Consider the following 26,031-nt stretch of genomic DNA (forward strand, 5'->3'; position numbering starts at 1 on the left):
CCCACGAGAATTCCCCTCCTCTGACATGTGCCAGACACTTGGCCCCACGCATCCCTTGGCTGTTTATTCCCTGGCCTTCATGGGCCTGGCACCCAGACTCGCAGAGGCCAAATCTTGTTCTCATTTCCTTCTTCTTCACTTCAACATGCCAAGAACAGTGCTGGGCATTCAGACTCTCACCAATAACATTGGAAAATGGACCTCGTTAAAAAATAAATAAATAAAAGAAAGGGACTGACGTGATGTGCTCAGAAAGGAGGGAGGGTAAAGTGAGCACATGAAACACTTTCACATTTGGCCATCACCCACCCCATCTCCTGGCAGGCAGAGCGGGCACCCCCGCCCTCTGCCCTCCCCCCTCTCCCCACCACCGCAAGCTGCAAAGGAAGAGCTGACTTGCCCAGTATCCCCAGGATGCTGCTTTGCCTCTGAGCCTGTATCTTCCTTCCTGAGGACAACTCATTTGTTCTGAAGTTGAACAGGAATAGATTTAAGCTACATCAAAAGGGAAAATATCTCACTCTTAACAACATGACTGCTAAGATTTATTTTTTTAAAAAATAATAAATCATTATTGTTCAGATTATTACAATTGTTTCTCCTTTTTGTCCACCCAACCCTCTGCCCTTACCTCCCCCCACTACCCTCATCCGTAGGTGTATGGTTTTTGTCCAGTCTCTTCCAGTACCCCCCATACAGACACCCCTTCCCCCCTGAGAACTGCTAAGATTGCTGAAGTCTTGAATCAGATGAAGAAATATCTTTGTATAAGTTCAGGGATGACTTCTTGCTCAGGCTAACACTATCTTATTCAAAACCTGATACATGGGCTGGATGAGCTGCGGCGATTCCTTCTAAGTTTACGATTCTTAGTGAAAAGACTGTCGCAAAGGAAAGGGACCTGGGCTCCACAGAACTCCAATGAGCCCACTGAAATCCCAGACTGAGCCGCTGGCTAGGGATCAGCTCTCCATTATCTGAGAGCCTTCTACTCCTGTTGCTCCAGTGAGATCTCTCCTGGCTCAACACCCTTTTTGGCCACCCCTCCCAGTTGTCTGGGGAGTGCAAACTCAATTGAATGTTGGCCCCAGTTTAATTTTAGCAAGGTAAGTCTCGTTTTTTTAAAACCTAGAATAAATTCCAAAACCAGCTCTTGCTTGTCCACACATCAATACTAAAGCCAAACTGAAACACCCAGATTGACTTCTCTCCCATCAGTCAGGTGGAATACAAGCTCATTTTCACGCCAGTTTATAAAGAAAACCCAGCTGGTAAACATGAGATGACGAAAAGCTGCATGGTGGATATGTACAGCCGAAACCCAAGACAAATAATTTCAAGGACTGAGAGTTGGTAGGTAGACCAAAGGCCTCCTCAGCCAGCCCCTGCCCCATCCTTCTTCCTTTTCCGGTTAGGAGAGAGCGTTACCTGGGTGGCCTTGTCATTGGAACAGCAGGTGAAGGCCCCATCGGCATCTCGTGGCCACTGGCCCAGGAGGTACGAGCTGAGGATGGTGTCCAGGGAGAATGTGCGTCGGACCTGAGGTGGCTGAGGCCTACACACGGGCTTTTCTGGGGCCACTGCACACGGGACGCTGGCTGGAAGAGAGCACAGCATGCCCCTGGACGTGAGCATGGTGGAAAGAGGCACGGAAACCAACCTTCTCTCTTCTCCGAAGCCTTACCCGACTGCCACCTCCTCACCTGCGTCCACCCCCTCCTACGGGAATGTGAAGCTGCCCATAAAAGCACACACAGAGAGCTCCCCCATGAACCAGCTGGCTGCTCTCACTGGAAACAATTTGCACATTTTACTTTGGGCTGGGATAACGGTATATACATGTCCCCCATCTTTTTCCTGTTCCTAATGGGCTGTGAACTGTGAAGCCGAGGCCTCCATACTGAGTTTCCTGAGAGCAGAACTGCTTCCCATCGTTAGAGAGGGAACTCTAAGTAGACAAAAACCAATTTTTCTTCCATCTTTTATCTCCTGCTCTTCTCTTTCCCTTCAGCACTCACTGGAAAGCTACTAAGCACTACACAAATCCAACTGAAGGACTCCCTCTCTCTTTTTTTAAAATATAAGTTTTTATTCATTTCAGAGAGAGGAAGAGAGAGGGGGAGAGAGATAGAAATATCAGTAATGAGAATCATCTACTGGGGATTAAGCCTGCAATCCCGGAATGTGCCCTGACCAGGAATAGAACCGTGACCTCCTGGTTCATGGGTTGACACTCAACCACTGAGCCAGCTACACTGGCCGGGTTGAAGGTCTCTTTATTCTTCCTTCAGGATTGGTCAGCCCCAGGGAACCTAGATGCCTGAGACAAAGAAAATGACATAATATTGACTTTCAACTATAGAGCCTGAGGAGTCAGCTTAGGGAAATATCCACATCTTTCGGTTCCCTCCTCTGTCTCAGGTTTCTGGCTAAATGGGACGAGAATAAAGCACCGTAAGTGCATTCACTTTAATTTTACCTGGGTTACAACTTTCTGGGAGAAAGTAAGGTTGAGACTGTTGATAAATGTAAGGGTTCCAGAAACATCTGTAAGTCTCAATCATCTGGGTGGACCATGTTTTCCATGGCCACATTCAAAACGCTACTAATTAAGATCTGTAAGATTCTTTCCTTTAAACAGAGCAAAATGCTTTCACATCTATATTAATCCCTTAATAATTCATCTGTGCATTAAGCACCACGCAAAAGAAACTGGGGATTGTAGGTATCAATAAACTTGAAGAGCTTTACATTAAAAAAAAGAGACACTAACAGCCCTAGCCGGTTTGGCTCAGTGGATAGGGCGTTGGCCTGCAGACTGAAGGGGGTCCTGGGTTTGATTCTGGTCAAGGGCACGTACTTTGGTTGCAGGTTCCCCAGACCTGGTCGGGGTGTGTGCAGGAAGCAACCAATCAATGTATCTCTCACACATTGATGTTTCTCTCTCTGTCCCTCCCCCTCCCTTCCATTCTCTCTAAAAAAGTCAATGGAAAAAATGTCCTCGGGTGAGGATTAGCAACAACAAAAAAGAAATCATACTGTACATATTTTGCAATGTGCTTTTGCCTTACATCATAAGCACTGTTCCAAATCAATATACACTGATTTAAACAGGTTACAACACATTCCGTTAAATGATCTTATTGTTTCTATTAGAACTCTTCCAAGACCCTCTTTTCAAGATGGTAATCAAAGGCCTCATGTTTTGGTTCCACTTACCTGTCCTTACATTTCACTCCTTTTCAAAGTCTCTGTCCTGCACAAACCACACTACACAGTTGCCCACCCAGGTCCCGGGCCTTCCCTCCTCTGAGGTTTGCACATGTGTCCAAGGTTGAAATCTCCTCGGTCCGCCAAGGCCTACCTCCACCTCCAAGAACCTTCTGGATCCCTGGAAGGAATCTCTCAGGATTTTCTGGATCTCTGGAAGGAATCTCTCAGGATTTTCTGATTTCCTTCAGCACTTTGTACCCTCTAGTACTTATCACCTTCTCTTCTGGATCATGGGTATGTGTAACTCCTAAATAATAAACAACCTATGGCCAACAAGAATAAGCAAGACTGTCCCCCTGAGGCCTGTTTGGCTCAGTGGTAGAGCGTCGGTCTGCGGACTGAAAGGTCCCAGGTTCGATTCCGGTCAGGGGCATGTACATTGGTTGCGGGCACATCCCGGTGGGGGGTGTGCAAGAGGCAGTATCTCTCTCCCTTCCTCTCTGTAAAAAAATCAATAAAAATATATTAAAAAAAAAAAAAAAAAGACTGTCCCTAATTTATCTTTGTACCCCTTCCAGAGCCTAGAGCATAGGACTGGTGATTGGCAGGTGCCTAGGTAGTTGCATAAACTCTTACTGTAAGGGTAAACTTGCTCTATACCACGGATTCTAAGTTTGCCTGCACATCCATGCTCAACCCACCCCCCAGAAGTCAAGCCACTAGAGCTGCTTGTCTCTTTTCCTCCGAGGCTCAGAAAGGCCCAACCTCTCTCTTCCCCATCCTGCGGCTTGTCACCCTGGAAGCCAATGACAGGCATGCTGGGTTCAAGCTCCAACTTCATCTCCTACGCTAGCTTTTTCAATCACTCATCTTCCTCTCACTCACCCTCCTATTCTGCACTTAAGATCAAAAAGCAACCATCGGGTATTTCTGAGAGCTTCTGACCTATGTCAGCAGCCAAGTCAGACACCAAAATGCTGTGGCCCTTCCACATGTCTTTAAGAGCCCAGTGGTGAGGTAGGGACTCTGGAAAAGCAAGTTCACGTGACAGAAAAGCAAAGAAACAGAGAAACAGGTGGGTAGCAGATGAGCAAGAGCCTGGAATACAGGCCAGAACGCCACAATCCTGATGGCTGTGTCATCCCTGTGTGAAGGGAAAGGGCTGTGACTCCAGGGCTGGGAAAGAAGCGATGGGGAGAAAGATATCTTGAGACGCCTCTCCCAGCCCCTTGGCAGAAGCTGCTGCCTTTGCTCAACTGTGTTTACATAGTCCCCAAGTTTTGCCCCATCCCGCAAAGTTTGTTAATGTATGCAATCTTCTACTTTCCCAGCAGCTTTCGAAGGTGCTAGGGAAAGATTGGCAAGGAAACCAACGCACAGGGAAGCCCAGTCTCAGATCAGATTCATTCACCCTGCAAGTCAGAGACAGTCCCAGATCTGAATCTAAGCTTCCTCCCTCCTATCTCAGTTCACTGGGGCTCCAGGCCCTCTTGCATGAGGACATTCTCTGAGGCTGCTGGAACTCCTGCCCGGATACCTGGAGGAAGGATTGCCTCGTTAGCTACTTTTCAGGGAAGGAGATAACAGGCCTGACCTGGAGGTCTACAATGACCTTTGTCATTTTATGGACTTCTTTGGGGGGGTTTTATGAAGTCTTTGAAAAGTGGGTTAAAGCATTCTGCTATCTTCTGGGAACAATTTACACCACACCCATCTTAAATCAGTTCCATTATCCTTCATATCCCAACCATTCATGAGCTAGAGCAGAACTCCAATCTCAAGGGCAGCAGTCAAATGTGGTCCTTCACTCCCCGTGTTCCCTCGGCTAGGGAGGGCTCAGAGTCCTGGAATTTGACATGAGACTCCAACCACCACTCATTATGGTCAACTCTACATGCTTTCTGGCCACCTCTGACCAAAGCTATTTGCAAAGACTCTGAGGACTTCATGGGTACTGACTTATTCCTCCATATGCCAGGAACAAGACAAACAAACAAAACAAAACATACCCCATACATACAAAAGGAAGAGGGGAAAAAAGGGGGAGGGAGGCAGGCAGGAAGGGGGTAAGAGATGGTGAAGGGAATGGGGGAAATCAAGCACTTAATCCAGACCCAGCAGCCTTGGACACCTTCTCTGTTAGATCTGCAAGGGTCTCACCACAGCTCAGTCAAACTAAGGACTTGCCTCAGTTTCTTTTCCTGAAATGAGACAGCTGGGCCTCGCCCTATTTCTGTAGTGACCACATCCTAGTGCAATGTGTTGGCACCGCTCCTGGGAAGCCACAAAATGACTGCGTTACCTTCTGTCTCAGAGCCCTCAGCAAGGATCTCCCTCCCCCCCCCCGCCCCCAAACCCCCAAATTCTTGGCATGTCATGGCCCCTTGGAAGAGTCCATAAAATGCCATGCTTCCTTCATGTCCAACATATGGGGGGGGGGGGCATTTAAAAATTAGATTTATTTTTATTTTTGTTTCAAAAGCCTCATTCCAAATGGTCTGGGGAACACCTGCTAATGAGGGCACCAAAACTGATTAAGGGCTAAACCAGGGTGTCACGTTCCCCCCAAATGCAACACCAACTAAAGCCAAAATCAGTCACGTTTTGGTTCATCCTGGAAGAGGCCACAGGCTGAAGCAGTGTTCCCCCCACACGCTCAGATCGGAGGGATCTAGTCTGACTGCAGCTCGGCCCTCACTGTGGTGTGACTGAGGCCAGCACCAGGCGGCTTCCTGGGCCTGTTCTCCCATCTGCCCAGCAGGAGCACGACCTGCCTCAGTTCCCTCTGAGGGACGCTGTAAAAAACAGGTGAGATACAAGTGCACTTGAAAGTCTTTATTCGCTAGATTAGGTCAAACCAATGGTCTCTTAATCCCTCCCCATTCCACAGTCTGTTAGGATGGAAGGTGGGGGTGAGGGGGTCTAGGGAGAGGAGGCTACCCAGACGAGACAGCAGAGGGAGTTCTGGCCACCACTCTCCCTGGGAAGGTTCATGTCTGCAGTGCCAAGGCCCTTCCCTCCACTAGGAAGCCCAACGCAGCACGGACACCACCCTGAATAAACGGCGCAGGGCGGAAATACAGCTGCCTGTCCACGTGGGCATCAGCAGCTGCGGGTCAGCACTCAAGGTGTGCTGCCCACTGCGACCCACCTCCGAGAGGAACATCCCCTAAGAAATCTCACAGGCTTATCCCTCGTGGGCATATCAGAAGGACCTAGGGAGTGGGATTTGCTCTGCAACTCTGTGATGCTGGTTAAAGGAAAAGCGCTGAAAAGTGACAACGGTTGCTTGTGGTCAGAAGATGAACTGGTTTGGTTTCTGGAAAGTACCCCCTTCTCAGATTTGGGAAATGGGGAGGAAAATAAGACAATCGGCTCTCCTATCTGAGAAGAGACGCCCATATCATGACAGGCCATGACAAAGCAGCAGGCTGCCGGGGCACTGGCTGGGTGGCTGCGGGAGGGTGGAGTGTCCTGTTTACAGCGCTGTGGGGTATTATCGGCCCATCGCATGCAGCAGCCTCCACGGCCCAACCACCTGGCGGAGCGTTCTGGCGCGGCGCCAGGCAATTTCACCCTGTAGCTGATCAGCGGCGGATGCTTTGGTTCTTGGGCAACGGCAAATGGAAAAAACAAAACAAACCAGCACACACCGGAGATAAGAAGCCTTAGTGCTATCTTCCAGAGCCACTTGGGCCTGGTTTCCAACTGCTGCATTTTTATGGCTTTGGGGAGAGGGGGCTCTGAGTGTCTGCGCACTGGGGACAGTCCACAGGGAGGAGAGCACACAAAGGGCAGATAAGACACTGAACCAGGAGTGGCTAGCAGGGGCCTGGCACCCTACAGGGGTCCGGCGGACTGCTTCGGTAAGCAGAATCTGCGTGCCCACCACCAGCCCGCTCTGTGATAAGCACTGTGATACAGGAGGAGGAGAAGCTGCTCACTAGGCTACACTCCCTAAGCACCTGAAGGCACCCCAGCCAACGCCTCTTCAGAAGGATCACCAAGTTGTCTCTGTGCTCTCTTCTGTCCCTCAGTCCTGACCACACCAGCAAACACCCGCCCCTGGTACCCAAAGGAGACCGGTGACAGCTCTTAGGAGAGCAAGAAGGGGTCAGGGGAAGGAGGAAGGCGGTAGATGGCACAGGAAGTGAGGTGCTGGTGGCTGCCCTTCTCAACTTGGCCAACGATGGACTGTGGGGCGGAGGCTCAGCAGCTGATGAGGAGAAACCAGGCCCTGACCAAAGGGTCCTGGCTGAGCTTCTAGGCGCTGCTTCACTTACTCTACTCTCACATAGGAGAGAGAAGCCTGGGAAATAAAGACAAGGCTACCCTCCACCCATCCTCCGCTAGCCTGAAACCTAGTGATCCCAAAATACGCGAGCACAGAAAGAAGAGAAAGGCAGCCAATGAGACCTCACACGTGGCAAGAGCTCAACAACCAGCAGGTCCAACAAACAAGTTATGAGTCACTTTCCCATGTTGTTGGGCTTTGAAGCATTATTAGCCCTGGCCGTCTCGCCTCCCCTCTTAAAGAGAAAATAACTCATATTTTTAACAGAAACTGTACATGTGTTGAGGGAAATAAGAACATGCAGATGAACAAAAAAATGAAAAATAAGAACCATGCATGCCCCCTCCTCACAGATCACTCCTGTGCATATCCTTCCCGGCCCCTCTTCATGCACATATGGGTACGCGTATATTTTTTATAAAATGAGATCACATCATACACATTTTTCTACAATCTGCTTTCTTCAGTCACTGATCTTCATTTGGGAAGGACAAGCAGGCCCAGGGCTGAGGCGGGGCACATGGTTTGCACATGGAGGGAGCAGGCACTACCCTGTCCCATCTCCTAGCTGTGATGCAGAGATTTCTTTTTATTTTTTATTTTTGGTGGTGGGGAGGGAGTAAGGGGGATGTTAATCTGGAGATGAGCGAAGTAAAACAGGGGTTCAGAATTCTAAACATCTCCCCGATAACAGAGCTGCAATAAGTAGGGGAAGTCCCTCCCTCAGCTTCACGGGGACTATTTTTCCATCTCAGTACACGTGCTGGGATCACACCGTGCAGGCAGTCTTCTGAGCTCCCGGTGCTCCAGCACCGCCTAACTGCTTCACTCGGGGGCGTGTGCGTTTTGGAGGGAAGTTGCGGTCAAACCGAAATCCCCAGTCTGACTGTACAAGAGCTAGGACCCTCCTTGGAAAGCCCAAGGAGACCCCATCCATCTCAGCTGGGAAAATTCAACTCGGGCCTTTGAATACTTCTTTCCACACCAAGCAATAGCTCGTTTCAACCATAACAGGGAGAAGAAATCAAAGAAACAAGGTTAAAAAGGAAGAAGAAATACACAGTAACACCACATCTCCCTTACCAAGAAAGGCTTACGATGAGGTTTGTGTATGAATGGAAAACTTCTCAGGCAGACCCTCGATTAAGTACTGACTCCATGTTTAAGTGTGTAGCTCAAAGGAAAGCGTTTCTGGCTACATGTCTGAGACCACAGCTATAGGCAGCTGGAGAGAAGGGCCAGGACAAACCCATCTGGAGATGTCATTGTGGGGGAAATAAGGAGTATACTAACTATTCACCATCAGCAAAGAGGAAAAGGATGATCCGTGTGTGTGTGTGTGTGTGTGTGTGTGTGTGTGTAGAAAGAGTAGACAGCAGTTAGACATTTTGTTCAATTCTCAAGAAGCTGCAGTTAGAAAAGGAAGTGGGGTGAACTTTTCACCTTTTATCTCAATTCTCTGAAGAGTTCTGTAAGATTTCGACATTCTTAAAACAAAACAAAATACTAGCAATTGCTGATTGGAGCAGGCTTTCCTTTGGAATCTACTTGGCCTTTGCAAAAATGGCATAAATAGTGCATAGACTAGCCCTGTCTCCCTAAAATTAAAAAAATTAAAAAATCCTCCCCCCTGCAGTTATGTGGGAATGATGATCAGAAGACAGACATAAACCCTTCCCTATCTCCACTTCTCACAGTGATCTGATTCCTATCAAGTGGACGAGAAATCACAACTTCCAGTCAGCTCTTGGGTAGTCTTTTAAGATAAATGCGGTAAAGAATCAGAGATTGAGGAGGTTCATCTACAGCACACCCTGGGCGAGGACAGTTGTGATTGAAACTGCACCCCGATTTCTGTTCTGAGTGCGTGCACCCCACATACTCTCACGAGTTCTCCTCTGGAAAGGGAGGCAGAGCTCCCAGTGTTACAGTTGGGGGCCCATGACACATCCTCACGTAGAGCGGTGAGCTGACTTCTCCAATGTCACAGAGCAAATTGAGACACAGGCTTTTTTCCCCCCAATAGAGGATTTTTGAAACTACATTTCCTACATTTGCTTTTCACTGTCAGACTCAACTGTCATATGCCTGCCTTGGTCCAGGAGCCGCTCCATGGACCGGAAGGGTCCTAATCCTTCCCCTAGTTGCTAGGAACCAGGATGATCACACATACCTGGGTCTCAGGGACACTGCTTCACTAACTGGCATGATGGGCGAGGGAAGGAAGACAATTAAGATGTGAGGGATCCCTTTTCTAGTGAGCAAAGTGGAAAACAAGTGAAAGAAGAAAATGAAATAATAGAATTACAGATAACTTCCAAATAATCAAAGTAATTTTTCCTTTGTGAACCAACCGAGACTTATTTTTAGCTCTATTCATCCTGCTTTTTCCCTGACCTCAAGCAAACTTCTAGATGGCAATGTATGTGTAAGCAACTGATACTCAATGCCTATCGACCCAAGTCACACAGAATACTTAAGGCTTGGACAGAATGTGATGGCCCCATTTTGTTGCCTTCCCTCTAATGATTCAAACCCCCCCACCCCAATTTTTTAATTCTTCTTTTGAATGGCTTATGTCAATACTTACATCCATTAGTGTTCAGAACTGGCTTTATACAACTCCCAATAATATCCCAATCAGGAAGTGTCCTCAATGGACACCAGAACTACTACGGGAAAGGGTTATGGAGAGCAGAATATTAACATAATGCCAAAGTATCACCACATAAGCCATTTATTAAGAGAATATTTTTTTGTTAATCCTCACCCAGGGACATTTTTTCATTGATAAGGGGGGGGGGGGGGGAGGAAGGAAGGGAGGAAGGGGGAGAGAAAGAGAAAAACATCAATGTCAGAGAAACATATCAATTAGTTCAGGGCCAGGGATCGAACCTGCAACCCAGGTTCTTTGGGAACATGTCTTTGGGAATCAAAGCCACAAATCTTCGGTACATGGGCCAGTGTTCTAACCACTGAACACCACTGGCCAGGGCAAGAGACTTTTTAAAAAGATACAACCAAACAAAGAACCCTGACATTGGACCCTAGATTAAAAAAAAAAACACAAAAAAAGTTGTCAAAGGGGAAATTGAAAATGGAAAATGGACTGGATATAAGATGATAAGGACTTATCATTTATTTAGTGTAATGATACTGTGATTATGTAGAAGAATGCCCTTATTCTCAGGAGTAGCCACTGAAGTAAATGGCAAAGTACTATGATATTTGCAACTTATTTTCAAATGGTTCACCAAAAGAAGCACACAGGGGTGCTTTATCTGGACACATATACATAAAACACAAAAGCAAAGAAGAGAGATTAGATGATTGTGACTAAAAGTTATCAGTGAGTCTAGGTGAAGAATAAATTGGTATGCATTGTGCTTACAACTTTTCTGAACATCTGAAATTTTTTCAAAATAAAGTTGTGAGAGGTAATCATTAAAAACTGGCTTAATTTGGGAAGATGGCAATTCAGTTCTCTCCCCTGCAAGGATCTGAACCCTTTAGCATTTCAAACTTGGCAGGTCACGGGGGGTCACTGCTCTGGATTTCTAATTTGGGGAAAGAGAAGATAGGCAAGAAGAAATGAAACAGTGACTGAGGCTTAATCTGAGGCAGGGAATTGAAAGATGTAAATCAGTACAAAGCTGAATAAAAATACTACGTGAAGGAGATTTGAAACCATATTAAGACGTGTCACGTCATCCCAGGAAGAAGAGTAAGACTGGGGGCAGAACTAAGAGGTTCTTATGGGTCCAGAAACACAGTTGAAGCTGGATATAAGCTCATATGGGCCCAGCCAAGTTACCCCTGGGGTTCCATTCGCCATTACTGCTCTTCTAAAGGAATGTAGAAACCAGATAGATCTGAGGGAAGATGGACAAGGATGACTAAAGGGAAGATAGATAGATTCCAGGAGGAAGGTGAAATTAATTAGAATTTATCAGTCTTCTGTGTGGGTGCAAAAATAAAGTGTAGTAAAAAGACTTTAATTAGGAGACTCTAGCGAGGTAAAAGGAAGAAGTTGCTCATCAGAACTGAATGAGGGAGATTACAGCATCTACTGAGGAACAAGTCCAGGAAGAGATAATTATATGCTCCCAGATGCCTCGGTGTTCACCCCGGAAGGCAGTACGTTACATCAGAACAGTCTGAGGCTCCACTGGTTCCAGAATTCCCCCAACGATGAAAGAGAGGCTTCGTGACCAAATCAGCTAAACTGAAATCTCAGAGTTCATGTTACTATCTGGGGCAAAATAAGTTAAAGAGAGAAAAAAGGCACAAAGTCAAAGGGAGACCTGCCCGACCTAGGCTGATCAGACAGCTATGCTGTGGGCTCCCAGATGATCTCGCCCCCCTCCTCCCCCCAAGCAGAAAATTATAAATAGCACTCAATTTACCTATGGCAAGCCACAAGCAGGTCTGGTCACATGTCTGGCTGAGCTGGGAGTAAACACCCAGTAGACATGAGCGCTCAGAGGGCAGGTTTGCTCGCTGGCTACACCTCATTAATTTGGAATCTGTCAGGACCTCTGCTTTTATCCCTGGTTTGCTGGGGCGGGGCAGCAGGGAGTAGGGCTGTCGGGAGCAATGGCTCAGTTATGTTGCTCAGGGCCAGGAAGGTACAGACACAGAGTTTGCTTTGCCTTCAGGGTCTAAAATCCTATTAGTCATTCTGCTCAACCCTCACAGCCTTGACAAGCTATGTGGGCCAGAGTCCCACCTGTACAGAGTCTTCTCTGCTTATCTCCATCTCCTTACTCAAGTTCTACTCTGTGTGCCCAGCGTCAGAGAGGAGATACCCGAGACCACTGCACCCCATCTAGTGGTTCCCTCCCTCGCCTTGGACATTCTGGAACACACCCAGCCTGACCTCAACTCAGTGGCAAACTCCCAGACTGTGTCTACAGGTGGAAAACCCCCAACGTGTGCTGGGCGACCTTCCAGGTCAGCCCCTGCTCTGACGCCCTGTTCTTGCCAATTGTTCAGATCTCCCAAGGGAGGCTCAAAGGCTGTAGGTACAGAGCCTCCAGGGTAAGCCTCGCCTGAAAAGCAAGATTAGATGGCCTCTCCAGAAAGAGCCCTGAAGGGTCTGACACTGGGAAAACCTAACCTAATATTAGCATATGCCTGACCACCGATGACTTCATAGCAGAAGGATGCTTGACAGCTCACCTCACCACATGTGCTTCCAGTCACTGAAGGTGACACCATCTTCCCTGTAAAAGATAGGCTCAGTGTCCGATTCTTAAGTCATGAGCTGTTTAACAGTAATGCCATTTTCTTCCAGAAGTCTTATCCTCCTGAAGCAAAAGGAAACAGTTTGGAATGCTAATTACCAAAGCGTCCTACCCATGTCTCTGAGAGCTGAAAGGAAAAGGCTCGGTTGTCCCGATCCCTTTTAGGCGGGCAGCCTTGGCCATTCCCGCAGCTGCTCCAACACAGACTTCTCAGCTGCAGACAAGCCAATGGGTGGTTCTCTTGCATCGTGCCCTCCTTCAGGATGCCCATCCACCCAGCACTGATTTGGGGTAGACAAAGCCGAGAAGAATCAGAGAATAGTGGGGAGCAGATATAACGTAGTAACTGCCTAAGAGCAACAATATAAGCTGGGTAATAATACAGTAAATGCTCATGGGTCTATTTTACATAACTGGCTGGAGCCCATGAAAAAAAAAAACCCTTTGATGCCAACTTAACCAAAGTCTCACGGCTCTAGGGTATAGCTGCAGGGAGACATTTCAGATAAAGGACACACACTAAAGCTAGAGACTTTTTAAAACTTGTTTTTCTTTCTTTTTAAAAAAAATATATTTTATTGATTTTTTTATAGAGTGGAAGGGAGAGGGATAGAGAGTTAGAAACACTGATGAAAGAGAAACATCGATCAGCTGCCTCCTGCACACTCCCTACTGGGTATGTGCCTGCAACCAAGGCACATGCCCTTGACCGGAATCAAACCTGGGACCCTTGAGTCCGCAGGCTGACGCTCTATCCACTGAGCCAAACCGGTTAGGACTGAAGCCTGTTTTTCTACGTAGGACACATTTACTTACCCGACACTTCTGGAAAGCTAGGAAAATATCAATAAGTAAAAATGTCAGGAATAATTCAAGTGCCTTCATGGAGCACAGATGGAGGTATACGATGTGGTTTGGTGCCAGAGTAGAGGGGCAGGAAATAAAGATCAGTGTCTGAACCTCTCACTCCTCTGCTTAGCAGGAACCATCAGACCCAGCCCTCTTTAGGCCAGTAGCATGTGGAAGGGTTCATTGACCAAGACTGAAACCTCCCTTTGTGTTTGAAGTTGTCATTCCTGGCCACTTGGTAAGGCATTCTGTAATAAACCATACAGATGTCCTCTCTCAGGTTCCCGTACATTCAGGAGGCAGTTGGTACAACAAACCGACTGGTACACAGCTGAGAAAGTTATCTGGCTCAGGCCCATAACCTGGCATTGCTTTCTAAGCCAAATTCAACTCTTTTCCCCCTCAGAACCTGCTATAAAAAATGCCGAGTGGTATACTCCGTGGCTCCGTGCAAGAGGGCCTTCTGATTTCATGTATTTTATGAAAAAAGGAGAGTGAAGAGCACAATAAGAGCGTTTCTGAGCATAAGAAAGCAGTATTTTCCAAGAAGGTCCTGGGCACCCTGAACATGCTCGGGGAGTTTGAGCAGACTGCTGTAACCCTGCCCATCCCCCTGCTGGGTCAATGTGGGGAGTGGATTGGGCTCAGACACACAGCAGCAGGCACCCAACCTTGTTCAGCGTGAGTATTGAGAAAAAGATTAGATCTCCTGGAGGTGACCTACGATAACTGTCAGTGCGTGGGCCCAAATCTGCCTCTGCCCCAGTGTGCTACATGATGAGTCACCGTTTTCCGTCTGTGAAATGGGAAGAACAGGAGATGGTATGAGGATGTCAGAAGTAACCTCCTCCGGGGATACTAATTGGTCTAGCATATATTCATTTTTTAAACTTTTTACGTGGAAATGATCTCAAACTTATAGATGCAAGAACAAGAATAGCACACAGAACACCCGTATAACCTTTAGCCAGATCCGCCTACTATTAAATATTTGCCCCACTCGCTTTATCATTTGCTTTCTTCCACGTGTACTTTTTCTCACATACATACCAACTCTTCTACATTCACACTTGTCACAAACACATTTACACCCGATAGACACACATTCAGATAAACACATGCCATCCTTTGTTGGGCCTCTGTGTGATGTTTTATTTGAAAACAACAAGGAAGTATCAGAGGGTCGTAGGTTCAAGATGAAGAGAAAGCAAAAGGGCCTTGCTTACTTGATGCTTCCACAGCTCTGCTCCTTCTCCCTCCCTCCAATGCAAGCAGCAAGCTCTCAAGTGTTCTGGTTTAGAGATGAACTATTAAGTGGACTGAGACCAGAAGAAGGACTTGTTACAGAAGATAGTTGGTTAGTCTTATCTTTTTCTTTAAACAACAAAAACCACAAAAAACAACCACAAAGCACTTATATAAACCATGGAAATAGCTTTATTATACAAAATAATATTTATAATATTTGTTTACAATGGGATTTCGTTTTATAAAGTTGGGAAGTAACTGGGAAAGAAAGGTTCCACATAAGCATATAGTTATTACAACATTCAAGAATTCTACACAGAATCTGGTTTTGTAAGAAGAGAAGTAAAGAGGTAAGACCGCCCACAACCCTATTGGGAGGGTGAGGTAACCTCTATGAGGCAGGCCAGGCAATTCTCCATGACACCAAGTCTCTAGATGGACTTTCTCCTGAATTCAAGTCCCCGCTGTTCCCCTTACTGGGCACATGCTTGTCTCAGAAAGGCACTGTCATGTGTCAGTGACTCCAGTCCAGTTAGCCTAAAGCTAGAAGAGGGAGACCTGCTGAGGCAGGGCCGGCAGGGGCGTTGGGGGAAGGTTTGCACCGGGGTTTTCCTGCACAGAGGACTACCTCATCATGAGGGAATGTCACCTGCACATACCCTCAACCATAGGAATGCACCACCCACATTTATCCCCAGTTGTTTTTATGGGTTCCATATGGCCACAGATAAGAAAGGTAACCTTTTCTAGAAGCTCCATCTTAAGAACATCTCCATATGACCCCAAGCTCTGGAACAATGGTCATGACCCTTTAGAGGCAGGAAAACCCTGCCTGCCTCCGGGGCCCTACCTGTCTCTGGTTAGCTTCTGATTCAACATGGAAATTGCATATCTCCAACCAGATGGAAACACTCAAAAGCCACCATCGTATCACACATAGAATGTAATAATCACCACCTTCCAATTAGCCATACCAAGATAGTCTCTTAGGGGGTGTTAAAGGAACAAACAAACTTCTCCGCAGCCCATTTTCCTTCCCAATGACTTTTTGCTTCTGGAATACAGGTATGCAAGTAGAGGGGAAACAGACTGGGCATGTGCGGGGCAGACAGCAGAGCGTGCCAGCTGGGGAGGAAATTTATGACAGGCTGTCCAGACTGTGTACAAGAGCTCTGGGATCAGAGGGCTTTCTTAGTCACATGGTGGGTAAGTCACTTCCTTTCTGGGCCTCAGTTTCCTTATCTGCAAAAACAACTAAATGCCACCTGCACCTGCAGGACTGTCGTGCGGATGAATGAGAACATTCCAGAGTATCAAGTATGAGCAACCGAGAGCTAAGCAAATGGTACACATTGTCAACACTAACAATCTATACTCTCCAGTTCCCTGAAAATATAGATGAATTTGGGGGCCTACCAGAGTTGGGACTCACAAACTCTTCCTTCCCACCAGGCACCTGTTTTAGTCTTCTTCTGGGAACACAGAGCTGCCCAGGACTTCGACTCTAAGAAGGAACAGTCTAGGTGCTGCTCTCAGCACAAAGACGTGCACATACCTCATGGATGTGCCTCATATCGCCCTCCTCGCCCCAGTCTCTGAATCCAGACTACGTAATTCTGGGAGAGCTCTCTGGTTGCACCCCCTCTGTCATGCTAAATGCTACTCCACCCTCCACCCCACTGTGCAGTCCTATCTGATGGGCAGGAATCACAAAGACAATCCCAAACAGGGGCCATGCGGCAGGCTTTCAGCCAGCTTGCAGGTGTGGGGCAGGGAGCGCACGTGTTATCAACGGTGGTTCTCGCAAAGCTGTGTGGGCGATCAAACACGCACCGAGCACAGAAAACCCGTAAAGGGGAGGCAGTGTGTGTGGGGAGGAGGAGAGGGAAGAGGAGGTGAAGAGAAGCTGCCTTTGTTTCTTCCCAATCACATTTTCACTCTTTTCAGTCACCCCCGGTGGGCAGGTGTAGACCATTCTGACTGCGCCACCAGGCCCTTGGGTGACAACTTTAAAGGCAGGGCACAGGGACCCCATGGGTGACAGTGTTTGTGCCCAGGGGTGGGGGATGATAATGAGCATCTCTTTGCAGCATTTCCCCCTCATGGCCAGGGAAGAGAAGGAGGAACAGCAGTGCCTTGTATCACAGGATGGCACCTGGCCCGGGAGAGGGGGCTTCCAACCTGCTCACACCTCTGCAGCCACCCTCGGAGCTAGCAGACAGCTCTGCTCCCTGGCCTCTCACCCACATGCACATTAAGCCTAAAGCCAGGTAGTCTGGCTTTTTGACAAAATCCTAAACATTGGCTGTTTCCATGGATCAACCTGGTAACTAACTACCCAAGTCACCCTCTGGCTTTAAATGTGTGGGGAAGAGAGTCTACAGGCCTAGCAATGACATCCATGGAAATGCCACGTCTTTGGCACCAGCTGGGCCTCAAGCCCAATGACCAGGATGAATAGGAGAAGAGTGATTTAGAGAGAGAGAGAGAGAGAGAGAGAGAGAGAGAGAGAGAGAGAGAGAGAGAGGGAGGAGACTAATACTTGGGGGTTGGGGAGCTTATAAGTAGCTGAAAAGAGGTGTTATAAAGGGGCATAGTGTATGGGGACCAGAAGTGGGAAAAACCACTTCAAGTGAGCCTGGGGTAAGTGTGGCTCACTCTCCCCACTCCTGTTGCCTTTCCAGCAACTCAATCCAAGTATTTATTGAGCCCGGCACTCCCCATCTGCCCTCACCCTCCCTCTGCAAAAACACTCAAATCTGTTCAAGCTGCAGGGTGAGTTCCATTGCACTTGAACTTGAAACATGAGGTGCCTACCTTTTAAAAAGGCAGGCACACAATTTCTAGCATGAGTCAGAAAGGACTAAAGTGATTAGAGAAAGTTAAGGAATACAGCTGATCAGACAAGGCCATATCAATGCCACTTCTGAAAGGAAAAGGAGAGAATAAAAACTTAACCCTAGAGAGAATATGATGTTCAATAAAAATTTTAAAAAAGCCTACTCAAACCCTAGTAATTCTTTAATTAAGCCCACCTAACACTAAATACGGTATTCCTTGACCTATGTGACCTCCAGCTTGAATTTATATTTGTGGATGTGTCAGTTATTTGCTTTTAGAATTATATATTTAATGCTACCTTTGCCTCTCAAGGAGGTTAGACCTCAAGACTCTACTGCATGTTTCCATTTAGGATCAGATGATAGATGATTCAGGTGGCAGAACTGGTAGTAGACTAGACTAGACTTGTTAACACGGTGCCCCCTCCAAAAACCACCCACCTCTCACAAAATGGGGAGCACAAGGTCAAAGAGGAGGCATCCCAAATGTACAAATCTGCACTGCCAAACACTGCATTCTCTAAGAAGTCATACTCAGTCACCCCGAGAGGAATCCCCCACCCCAATCACAGGCCTGCTGCTTCAGACCAACCAAAACCTCCTGAGGAGTCTTCCCAGGCCCCCCCCAACCTCCACCCCTTTTATGAGGGAGCTGGAAAACTGCTCACGTGCAGCCGGCTGAGCCCACGGCACTCCATCCACCCCCAGTGTCAGCTGTCTGTGGCTCGTGAGCAGGGCAGGGAAATGTCTGTACACAGCCCCAGCAGCAGCTCCAGGTTCCCCAGGGGCTGGAGTTAAAAGTTTCCCTATTATGAAATACTTTGATAGCATTCTTTTAAGTCTGTTAACGCTACCCTTGATTGGCTGTGGTGCTCCCACACAGCAAAAGTCAATTGAGGCTTATTCGAGCCTGAGGATAAACATTTAAATGACTCCAAGCTGGGCATTCAGCTTTGTAGGGACCCGAGCAACAGTGTGGAGGAGAAAGCAAAGTGCCAGTTTTCATAACCAGGAGGTTTGGTGGGGACCAGGAGCTGGAGGCCTGGGTATGAACAGCCAGCTGTACAGAACTTCCCACCAAAGAGCTATTTCAACCAATGGCCCCTTCCCAAGTTCCCCACAACTGGAGAGGAACTGGAGCACAGATCATTTACAAACTCAAATATAATCCAAAATTCTTTTCTCTCTGAGATCAGCATTTGTTTTTGACCGAACAATGGGAACAGATCTGGCTAATGTTTGGTTAATTCATAACCCTGCAAACCAAATAATGGGAGCCCTCTGTGAAGATTCCATTCAGGCAGAGGTAGAAAGTTATCGGCTTTCCCACTCATCTTTCCTCTACTCCCACGCTTCCCTGCGCCCTCTTCTATTCATCTCCGAGGGGAGTAAAACTCATTCACCCCTGAAGAGACTGTCCACTCTCACTAAACTAACCTGCTGGTGGTCACCCACCGTGGCTCTGAACCGGGAAGGAAACACAAAGATTTCCCCTTACAGCCCCTTAAAAGGGCTCCAAACTGCCTGAGGAGTAAGAGTAAGCCCAGGTAAGTCTCGTAAAGCATGTGAGCTAGTGTCAAATAGCATCTATGTATATAAAAGCCTAAGCAACCTAATGACCGGTTGCTATGATGCACACTGACCACTAGGGGGACAGATGCTCAAAGCACAGGATTGGGCTCCTCTTGTCTGGATCGGGCCTGTGGGGACTGAGTTCCCTCCTGTCTAGATTGGGCCGAAACTGGCTATCCGACATCCCCCAAGGGGTCCTGGATTGTGAGAGAGTGCAGGCCCGGCTGAGGGACGCCACCGGTGCACGAATTCCTTTACCAGGCCTCTAGATTGATATATAGTGTCAATAAGTACTCAAAAACAGACCTGGCCCTGGAACATGTCACACCCTAAAGTTGAATCCTTTGGCACAAAGGATCTCCCTGAGAGCTGTAAAAATCCAGAGAAGGAAGTTCAATTTCTAACATTTCCATTAAAAGCAAGGGATAGTGTGGGCTTGGTGCCCATCATACTATTCAGTATAAACCAGCAGAAAATGCAGGGTAAGTGTTCTCTGGCTACTAAAGCCCACCAGCCACTTTCACAATACTCATCTTGCAATCCTACTTTAAATGTTCTGGAGATCTATCTATATCTGGAACCAGAGAGAATGCTGTCTTCTTACCACACCCACTGTTGTTTTCACCTCTCCTCCACAGACCTCAAATGGCTGAAACATCCTAGTTCTACATTACATAAGTGGAGAACTTCCCATCCTATATAATAAAAGCCAAATATGCAAATTATCCCCTTGGGCAGTTGTTCAACCAAGAGACCCAGAGTTAAACCACTCACTATGACATGTGCTGACCACAGGGGACAGCACAGAATATGGTGGACATTGGCAACAGTGCTGGCAGTGGAGGCGCTGCCAGCCCCGACAAGAGCAGGACTGTGGAGCAGGTAAGCAGGTGACACCAGGCCAAGACAGGTGCAAGCAGGGGCCCAAGTGCTGCCCAGGGCCCAGAGGTCAGCTGGAACCTGCCCTTCCATGCCAGAAGCTTGCGCTTCAATTGCTGGCCAGGCCTAGGGGCCTCACCTGTGCATGAATTTCATGCACCAGGCCTCTAGTATGTACATAATTTGCTATCCAAAATACTGAAGAATACATGGACCCAGGCCTTTAGGATAAAGCAGATAGGCACTGTGGCCCCCCATTTTAAGAATGCCCTTGCTGGTAACATTTAAGTCAGATATTTCAGCAGTGCATTTTGCTGACCAGGTACCAGGCAAAACTGTCAAAAGCAAGTTAGCAGTGTCAGGCTGGGAAGTGCCTGGTGGTTAATACTTCACAAACAGAAGATACCTCACTACAGGGTTTTAACGAATAATTGCAGCTCTTAAAAGAGGTAAAGAAACTGCTCCTCCAAGCTTCATTATAGCAAGATGGCTCTTTGGCATAGAAAAGTTGCATTCTATTTTAATCTCCAGGCTGTTTCTGGCATCAGGGTCCAAAAGGACCATGGTTTGATGAGAGCTTCCTCCCAGGGTCTCCCATAAGCAACCTCCTCTATGTGGTTCCACACTAAGCACCCATCCCCCAAGAACTAAGTTTTCAAAGCATTGCAAGGAAAAAAGTTTAATAATTACCAACAGCACTGCTGATAACAATGCTGCCTTATATTCATTGACACAACCATCTTGGAAAACCTTTAAAATAAACCCTTCCTAGGTCCCTGTGGGGAAGCCAGTCTTTTAGGGCAGCTGTGACTGCTGCCAGCTCACAATGATGTGTTCAGAAAAATAAAAGGTAACAAGAAATATCCAAAACAGGAGATAAGCTTAAAGTAATTTCCATCTGATTTTAAAATGTACTCACTGCAGTTGTGAGCTGTTAGGTTTGCAAGGCGGGTCAGAGGGAAGGGGGCGCACATTTGCCTAACGGTTAAGCTTTTATGTAAATCCAGATTAGTTTGTCTATTGAAGGTATGTCACCTGAAAATGGTGGGGGTGGGCAGCCTGGATTCACATGAGCTAATCTCCCACAAAGATTGAGGACTGGAAGCTAATAACCTTTTGCTTTACCCCTAAAATGTGTGTGGAGACACAGGCTTATTAGTTTTCTTTACCTCCTGAAGATTTTCTGAGGAGGTGGGTACTACACCCATTTGAAACTGATCTTTTTTTTTCTTTTAATTCATCTTTATATAGGAATAACGGTCAGGAACTCTGTTTAAGACAAAGACAGGCTCGCTTTTTTTTTTAAGTGCCAAGTAGTACTAAATATTTTTGTCTTGCAGGCCAAAGGGCCTATATCGAAACTACTCAACTCTGTCATTGTTGTTCAAAAGCAGCCACAGACAACACCTAAATGAAGGAGCATGCCTGTGTCCTGTAAAGCATTATTTACAGAAACAGGCAGAGCCTGGACTGAGACTGTAGGCCCTAACTGCCAACCTCTGGCTTCAGAAGGCCTGGTGCAGAGGCACAGAGGCAGCATTTGGCTTCCCCAGCACCCACCCGCCTCCAGTGGGGCTAGTCCCCTGGAGAAGAGTGTGCAAGGCTGCAGTCAACATTAGCTTCCTTCTAAGGGATGTGGAGACAGAGATACTTAACAGGATATGAAGCCTGGAACCCAAACAATTGTACCTCTTACTACCATTTTGTCTATCATCTTTTGTCCTGGAAGCGCATGAACATTAACAGCTTCCAAGAGACATAAGACACAAACGATAATTTAATTAAAGGAAGAATTCCAATAAGACATTTATCCTGGGTTTTTCTATTACCCACTAGTGGCTCTTAGCTTTCTTCGAGCTGACCTTTATTTTTCCCTCTCCTCTCTTCTGCCTTCCACATCCCTAGCCCAGGCTCATAAAATGAAGCCATTCCTTACTTTATGAAGACATCCCTTATGAATGAGTGGGCACAGAAGGTAAATCCTGCTCTTTACATCATAACTTTCTTTACAAGGTCTCATACATCTCGTCAAGAACACAACAGGGTGTGTGGTGGGGAGATAACTGCGCGGTGCTGAGCACCACATCGCTCTGAGATGGGAAACAGAAACAGTGACGACACCTAATTGTCCCTGAAACCCAGCCCAGCTCACCTGCCTTTTTAGACAGTTGGGTTTCAGAGCCCCGTTTTAAAAAGCTCATTTTAAGAGATGAGGGAACGAAAGTGCAGAGGGAGGCCCTGAGATGCTGAAACCTGCAGTACTGGTTTCAGACCAATATGGGTTTGCTCTTTGAAGCCTGAAAAGGCAATGGGGCTCTGGCCAACAGTGCTCTCACCCTGGCTAGGTGGAAAGAATAACAACAACATAAGCAGCAGCAAACACTTTCATTCTATGGGACAAGCACTGTTTTAAGCACTTTGTCCCTATTACCTCATATGATTCCCATGATGTTGGTAGTATTATTCACACTTTGCAGATGAGGAAAATTGAGGCACAACAGTTAAGTAACCCCCCCTAAACCACATAGCTGGTAAGGAGCGGAACCTGGATTCAAAACCCCGGCATTCTGGCACCCAAAGCCATTCTCTCAAGGGTTTATGACTGCAAGATGTTTCCTTCTAGCACATATGGCCTACAGAAAACCACTTCTTCCACCTCTCAAGGACAAAGGATGGAAACGATCTGAACACACACAGAGGTTCAAGTTCACGGGCAAAAGACCTGATGTGCTCCCTAACCAAAGGCCAGGTGCACTTCCTTAATGTCTGGTCACAAAGGAGTCCTCGGACTCAGGCCACTCCTCCCCTCTTCTATCTTTTCTCTCTCCTGCCTCACTGAAAACCTACAGATAATCCTACTACACACTAAGTAAGCACTTTATCAATGCCGCCGCTGGGATATCAATAGGTGAAGAAATAATCCATCGGCCCAATCCTTATGCAAAAGACCGCCCACCTTGTCCTAAATAATCTGACAAGGCCGAACTCTAGTTTCCTATGTTTCTACCCGTGACTTAGAGCCCCTGGCCCTACCAAAGGAACAGGTCATGTAAAGAGCCCAGCCATCCAAACCTACACTCACCTCCTTTCCACAGCACTGGCCAGTGTTTGTCTTCTTAATATAAATGTTACGGTAGACACAGAATAACTGCTCTTAAAATATTACTGCTAATCGATATCTAGCTAGCACCCAGGCCGGCTTTCTATTGATTTCTACTAAGAGTGACTAAGGTTCTGGTGCTTGCTGTTATACCAAGTTCCCTGGATTCCAAGGAAGCCTAAACAAAACCAACAGGTTTGCAGTCCTGTGGTTTACTTTACAGCTCATGATAGGCATGCGTTTGTCTGAGCATTGCTTTGCTCCACGCCACCAGACTCTAGGCATACTTTTACTCGTTGGTCACCATCTTGCCACCAGATTCGACCAAATTTCTGCATTCCAAGACGCAACGCTAACATTCACAATGAGGTCCGGATAGACTTGGCTCTCTACTTCAGAGACCCTCTCAATCGCATGCATATTTAGAAGGCAGTGTAGCAGCTATGCTTCCAGAAGGGGGACCTGTAGGAACTAAGCTCAAGAAACCCTGGGTAGAGAATGTCATCAACTGTTGGATGGCAGAGACCACGACTTTTGTACATTTGGTAGACTCTGAGGCTTTGGAAGTGTGCAATGATCTTTTCACATATGGTGTGAATCAAATGCAAGCCTCACTTTCAACTTATTGCCAGCTTCTCCATGCAAGTAGGTGCCCTTTCCTATTCCTAACTGCCTGCGTTTGGGGGGAGGGGGGAGCAACGACCATCACAGCTTGAGTGTGAAAGTCAGGTAAGCTTACTCCCCCCTAGTTTCCCACACCAACACCAAGCTGCTATTAAGACACCGGCTCAGTGCTGCTCAGAAAGTGGGGTATTTGCCACAGTGCACTTGATTGTAGCCCTCATCCCACCGCCACGTTGGCTGACAATGCCCAGGACAAAACGGCCTAGGAGGGGAGAGGAGGAAACGGTGTGTGTGGGGGGGGGGGGGGGGGGGGAGACACACACACACACACACACACACACACACACACACACACACGGGACTGCCTCTCTCTCTCTCTCTCCTCTCTCTCTCTCTCTCTCTCTCTCTCTCCTCTCTCTCTCTCTCTTTCTCTCTCTCTCTCCTCTCTCTCTCTCTCTCTCTCTCTCTCTCTCTCTCACACACACACACACACACACACACACACACACACACACGATGGCTGGGATGAGGCAGCCATATGAAGCAGGTCTATGATCTGAGGACATACAACTTCGGGAAGAGAGGAATTTAGGGACTAGGCGCGGAGCCGTAAACTAACGCATCCAGCGACTCGGATGAAATCAGCTGCGGGAGGTGGCACAAGGGGAAGCGCAGAGGAGTGGGGAGGAAAGGAACGCCACGCTGGAGAGCGGGTGATGGGGCCGAACTCAAGTTAACACATGGCTCCGGCGGACTCTCCTCCATGCCCTTCCCCCTCCGCGTGCGGACGCCCAGCGCCCACCCCGCGCAGGGCGCCCCCATCAGGCACCGCTCACTCCCTCCTCACGGCTCGCTGCTACCCGGCGCCTTCCACTCACCCCCACACGGCACTTCAGCCACTTTTCGGTTACGCCCCCAAAGCCAGCCTCCATCTGCCAGGTCCCTCCCCTCGGCTCCCGGCCCCAGCACCCCGCACACCGTCCCGGCGGTGCACCCCGAGTTCGCGACTCCTCGCTCTCGCCCCCGCCGCCCCCTCAGACTCTGCGCGACCTCTTTCCTCTCCCCTCGCCCCCGGCCACTCGTCCCTCACACTTCTTCCCACACTCCTCCCCCCGCCCGCGCCCCCTCCCCCAACGGCTCCTCCCCGGCACCCGCTCCGGGCCCAGCTCACCTGCGGGGCCACCCCCGTCCCGGCGCTGGTGCGGCTGCTGCAGCTGGAAGGGGACCGTGGCCCGGAGCGGCTGCAGCCCAGCCCGGGGGGAGCCGGCGGGGGCAGGGGGAGAGCAGCCCCGCCGGAGTCCTCCTGACCCTCCGCGCCCCGGCCCCCAGGCACCTCCGCCTCTGCCGCCCGCTGCGGCCCCCGCCATCGCCCGCCCGCCTGCCCGCCCGCCTGGCCCCACGGCGAGCCCCACACAGCCCCCAACCCCCGTCGCGGCTGCTTATCTGCCCTCCGAGGCAGAGACCGGCCCCTTCAACCCGGAGCGCTCATTGGCCTACGGATTCCCAGGCCTCTCTTCTCAGCCAATCCCCGGCTTGATCATCCCTTCCCAGAGGGTAATTGGTTAATACGCCTAGCGATCCAACCCAAAACCCCGCCCCCGCCCCGCCTCCGCCGGCTTTTGCATGTCCGAGGGACCACGGATTGGTCCGCCCAGAAGAGGGCTGGTCTCCGGCGCTCCCAATGAGAAGACGCAGGAAAGGGGAGCATCACGCCCAGTCCCAGGTAGTATGCAAATACGGTGTCACGTGACGTCAGACTGAGCGGGGCGGGACCGGGCGTAAGATGGAATCAGACATTGAAATCATCATGGGGGGTAGGGAAGAGTGTCAAACTTTCAGCAGTTGAGTGAGTCCTGGCAAGCATCAAGAAAGCGATACCCTAAAAAAGCACTACTTTTCGTTTAATCTAAAAACATCAGTTTTGAGCTCTCAGGATTTCAGTGCTGCTTTCAACTCCAAAGTATACAAATTAATGCAAAGTCTGCATACATTTGCATGCGATTTGCGTTATATTCGTGCACTTAATGGCTACCGTGCCTCATGTAACACCCACCTTTGTCTTCCTCCACGTTTCCAACTTCGTACTTGGTGTTGGTCCTACCTAAACACACACACACACACACACACACTGCTAGCCTGCAAATTAAATTGAGACTATAAAGAAGC

The 26,031-nt window shown here is 48.2% G+C and overlaps 1 protein-coding gene across 1 annotated transcript in view; it reads right to left on the reverse strand.

The window, feature by feature from the left end:
• The window catches only part of FAM117A (family with sequence similarity 117 member A), a 39,233-nt gene extending 13,948 nt beyond the window's left edge, over positions 1–25,285 (reverse strand). The window contains exons 1-2 of the mRNA XM_084863544.1: positions 25,037–25,285; positions 1,429–1,598 (exon numbers count right to left, since the gene is read on the reverse strand). Of these exons, the coding sequence (XP_084719670.1) occupies positions 1,429–1,598; positions 25,037–25,232 (366 nt within the window). The 5' untranslated portion in view covers positions 25,233–25,285. The remainder of the gene's footprint in view (positions 1–1,428; positions 1,599–25,036) is intronic.
• Between the last annotated feature and the right edge of the window lie 746 nt (positions 25,286–26,031).

The sequence above is a fragment of the Pipistrellus hanaki genome, assembly GCF_964339955.1.
Source record: "Pipistrellus hanaki genome assembly, chromosome: 16".
Lineage (NCBI taxonomy): Eukaryota > Metazoa > Chordata > Mammalia > Chiroptera > Vespertilionidae > Pipistrellus > Pipistrellus hanaki.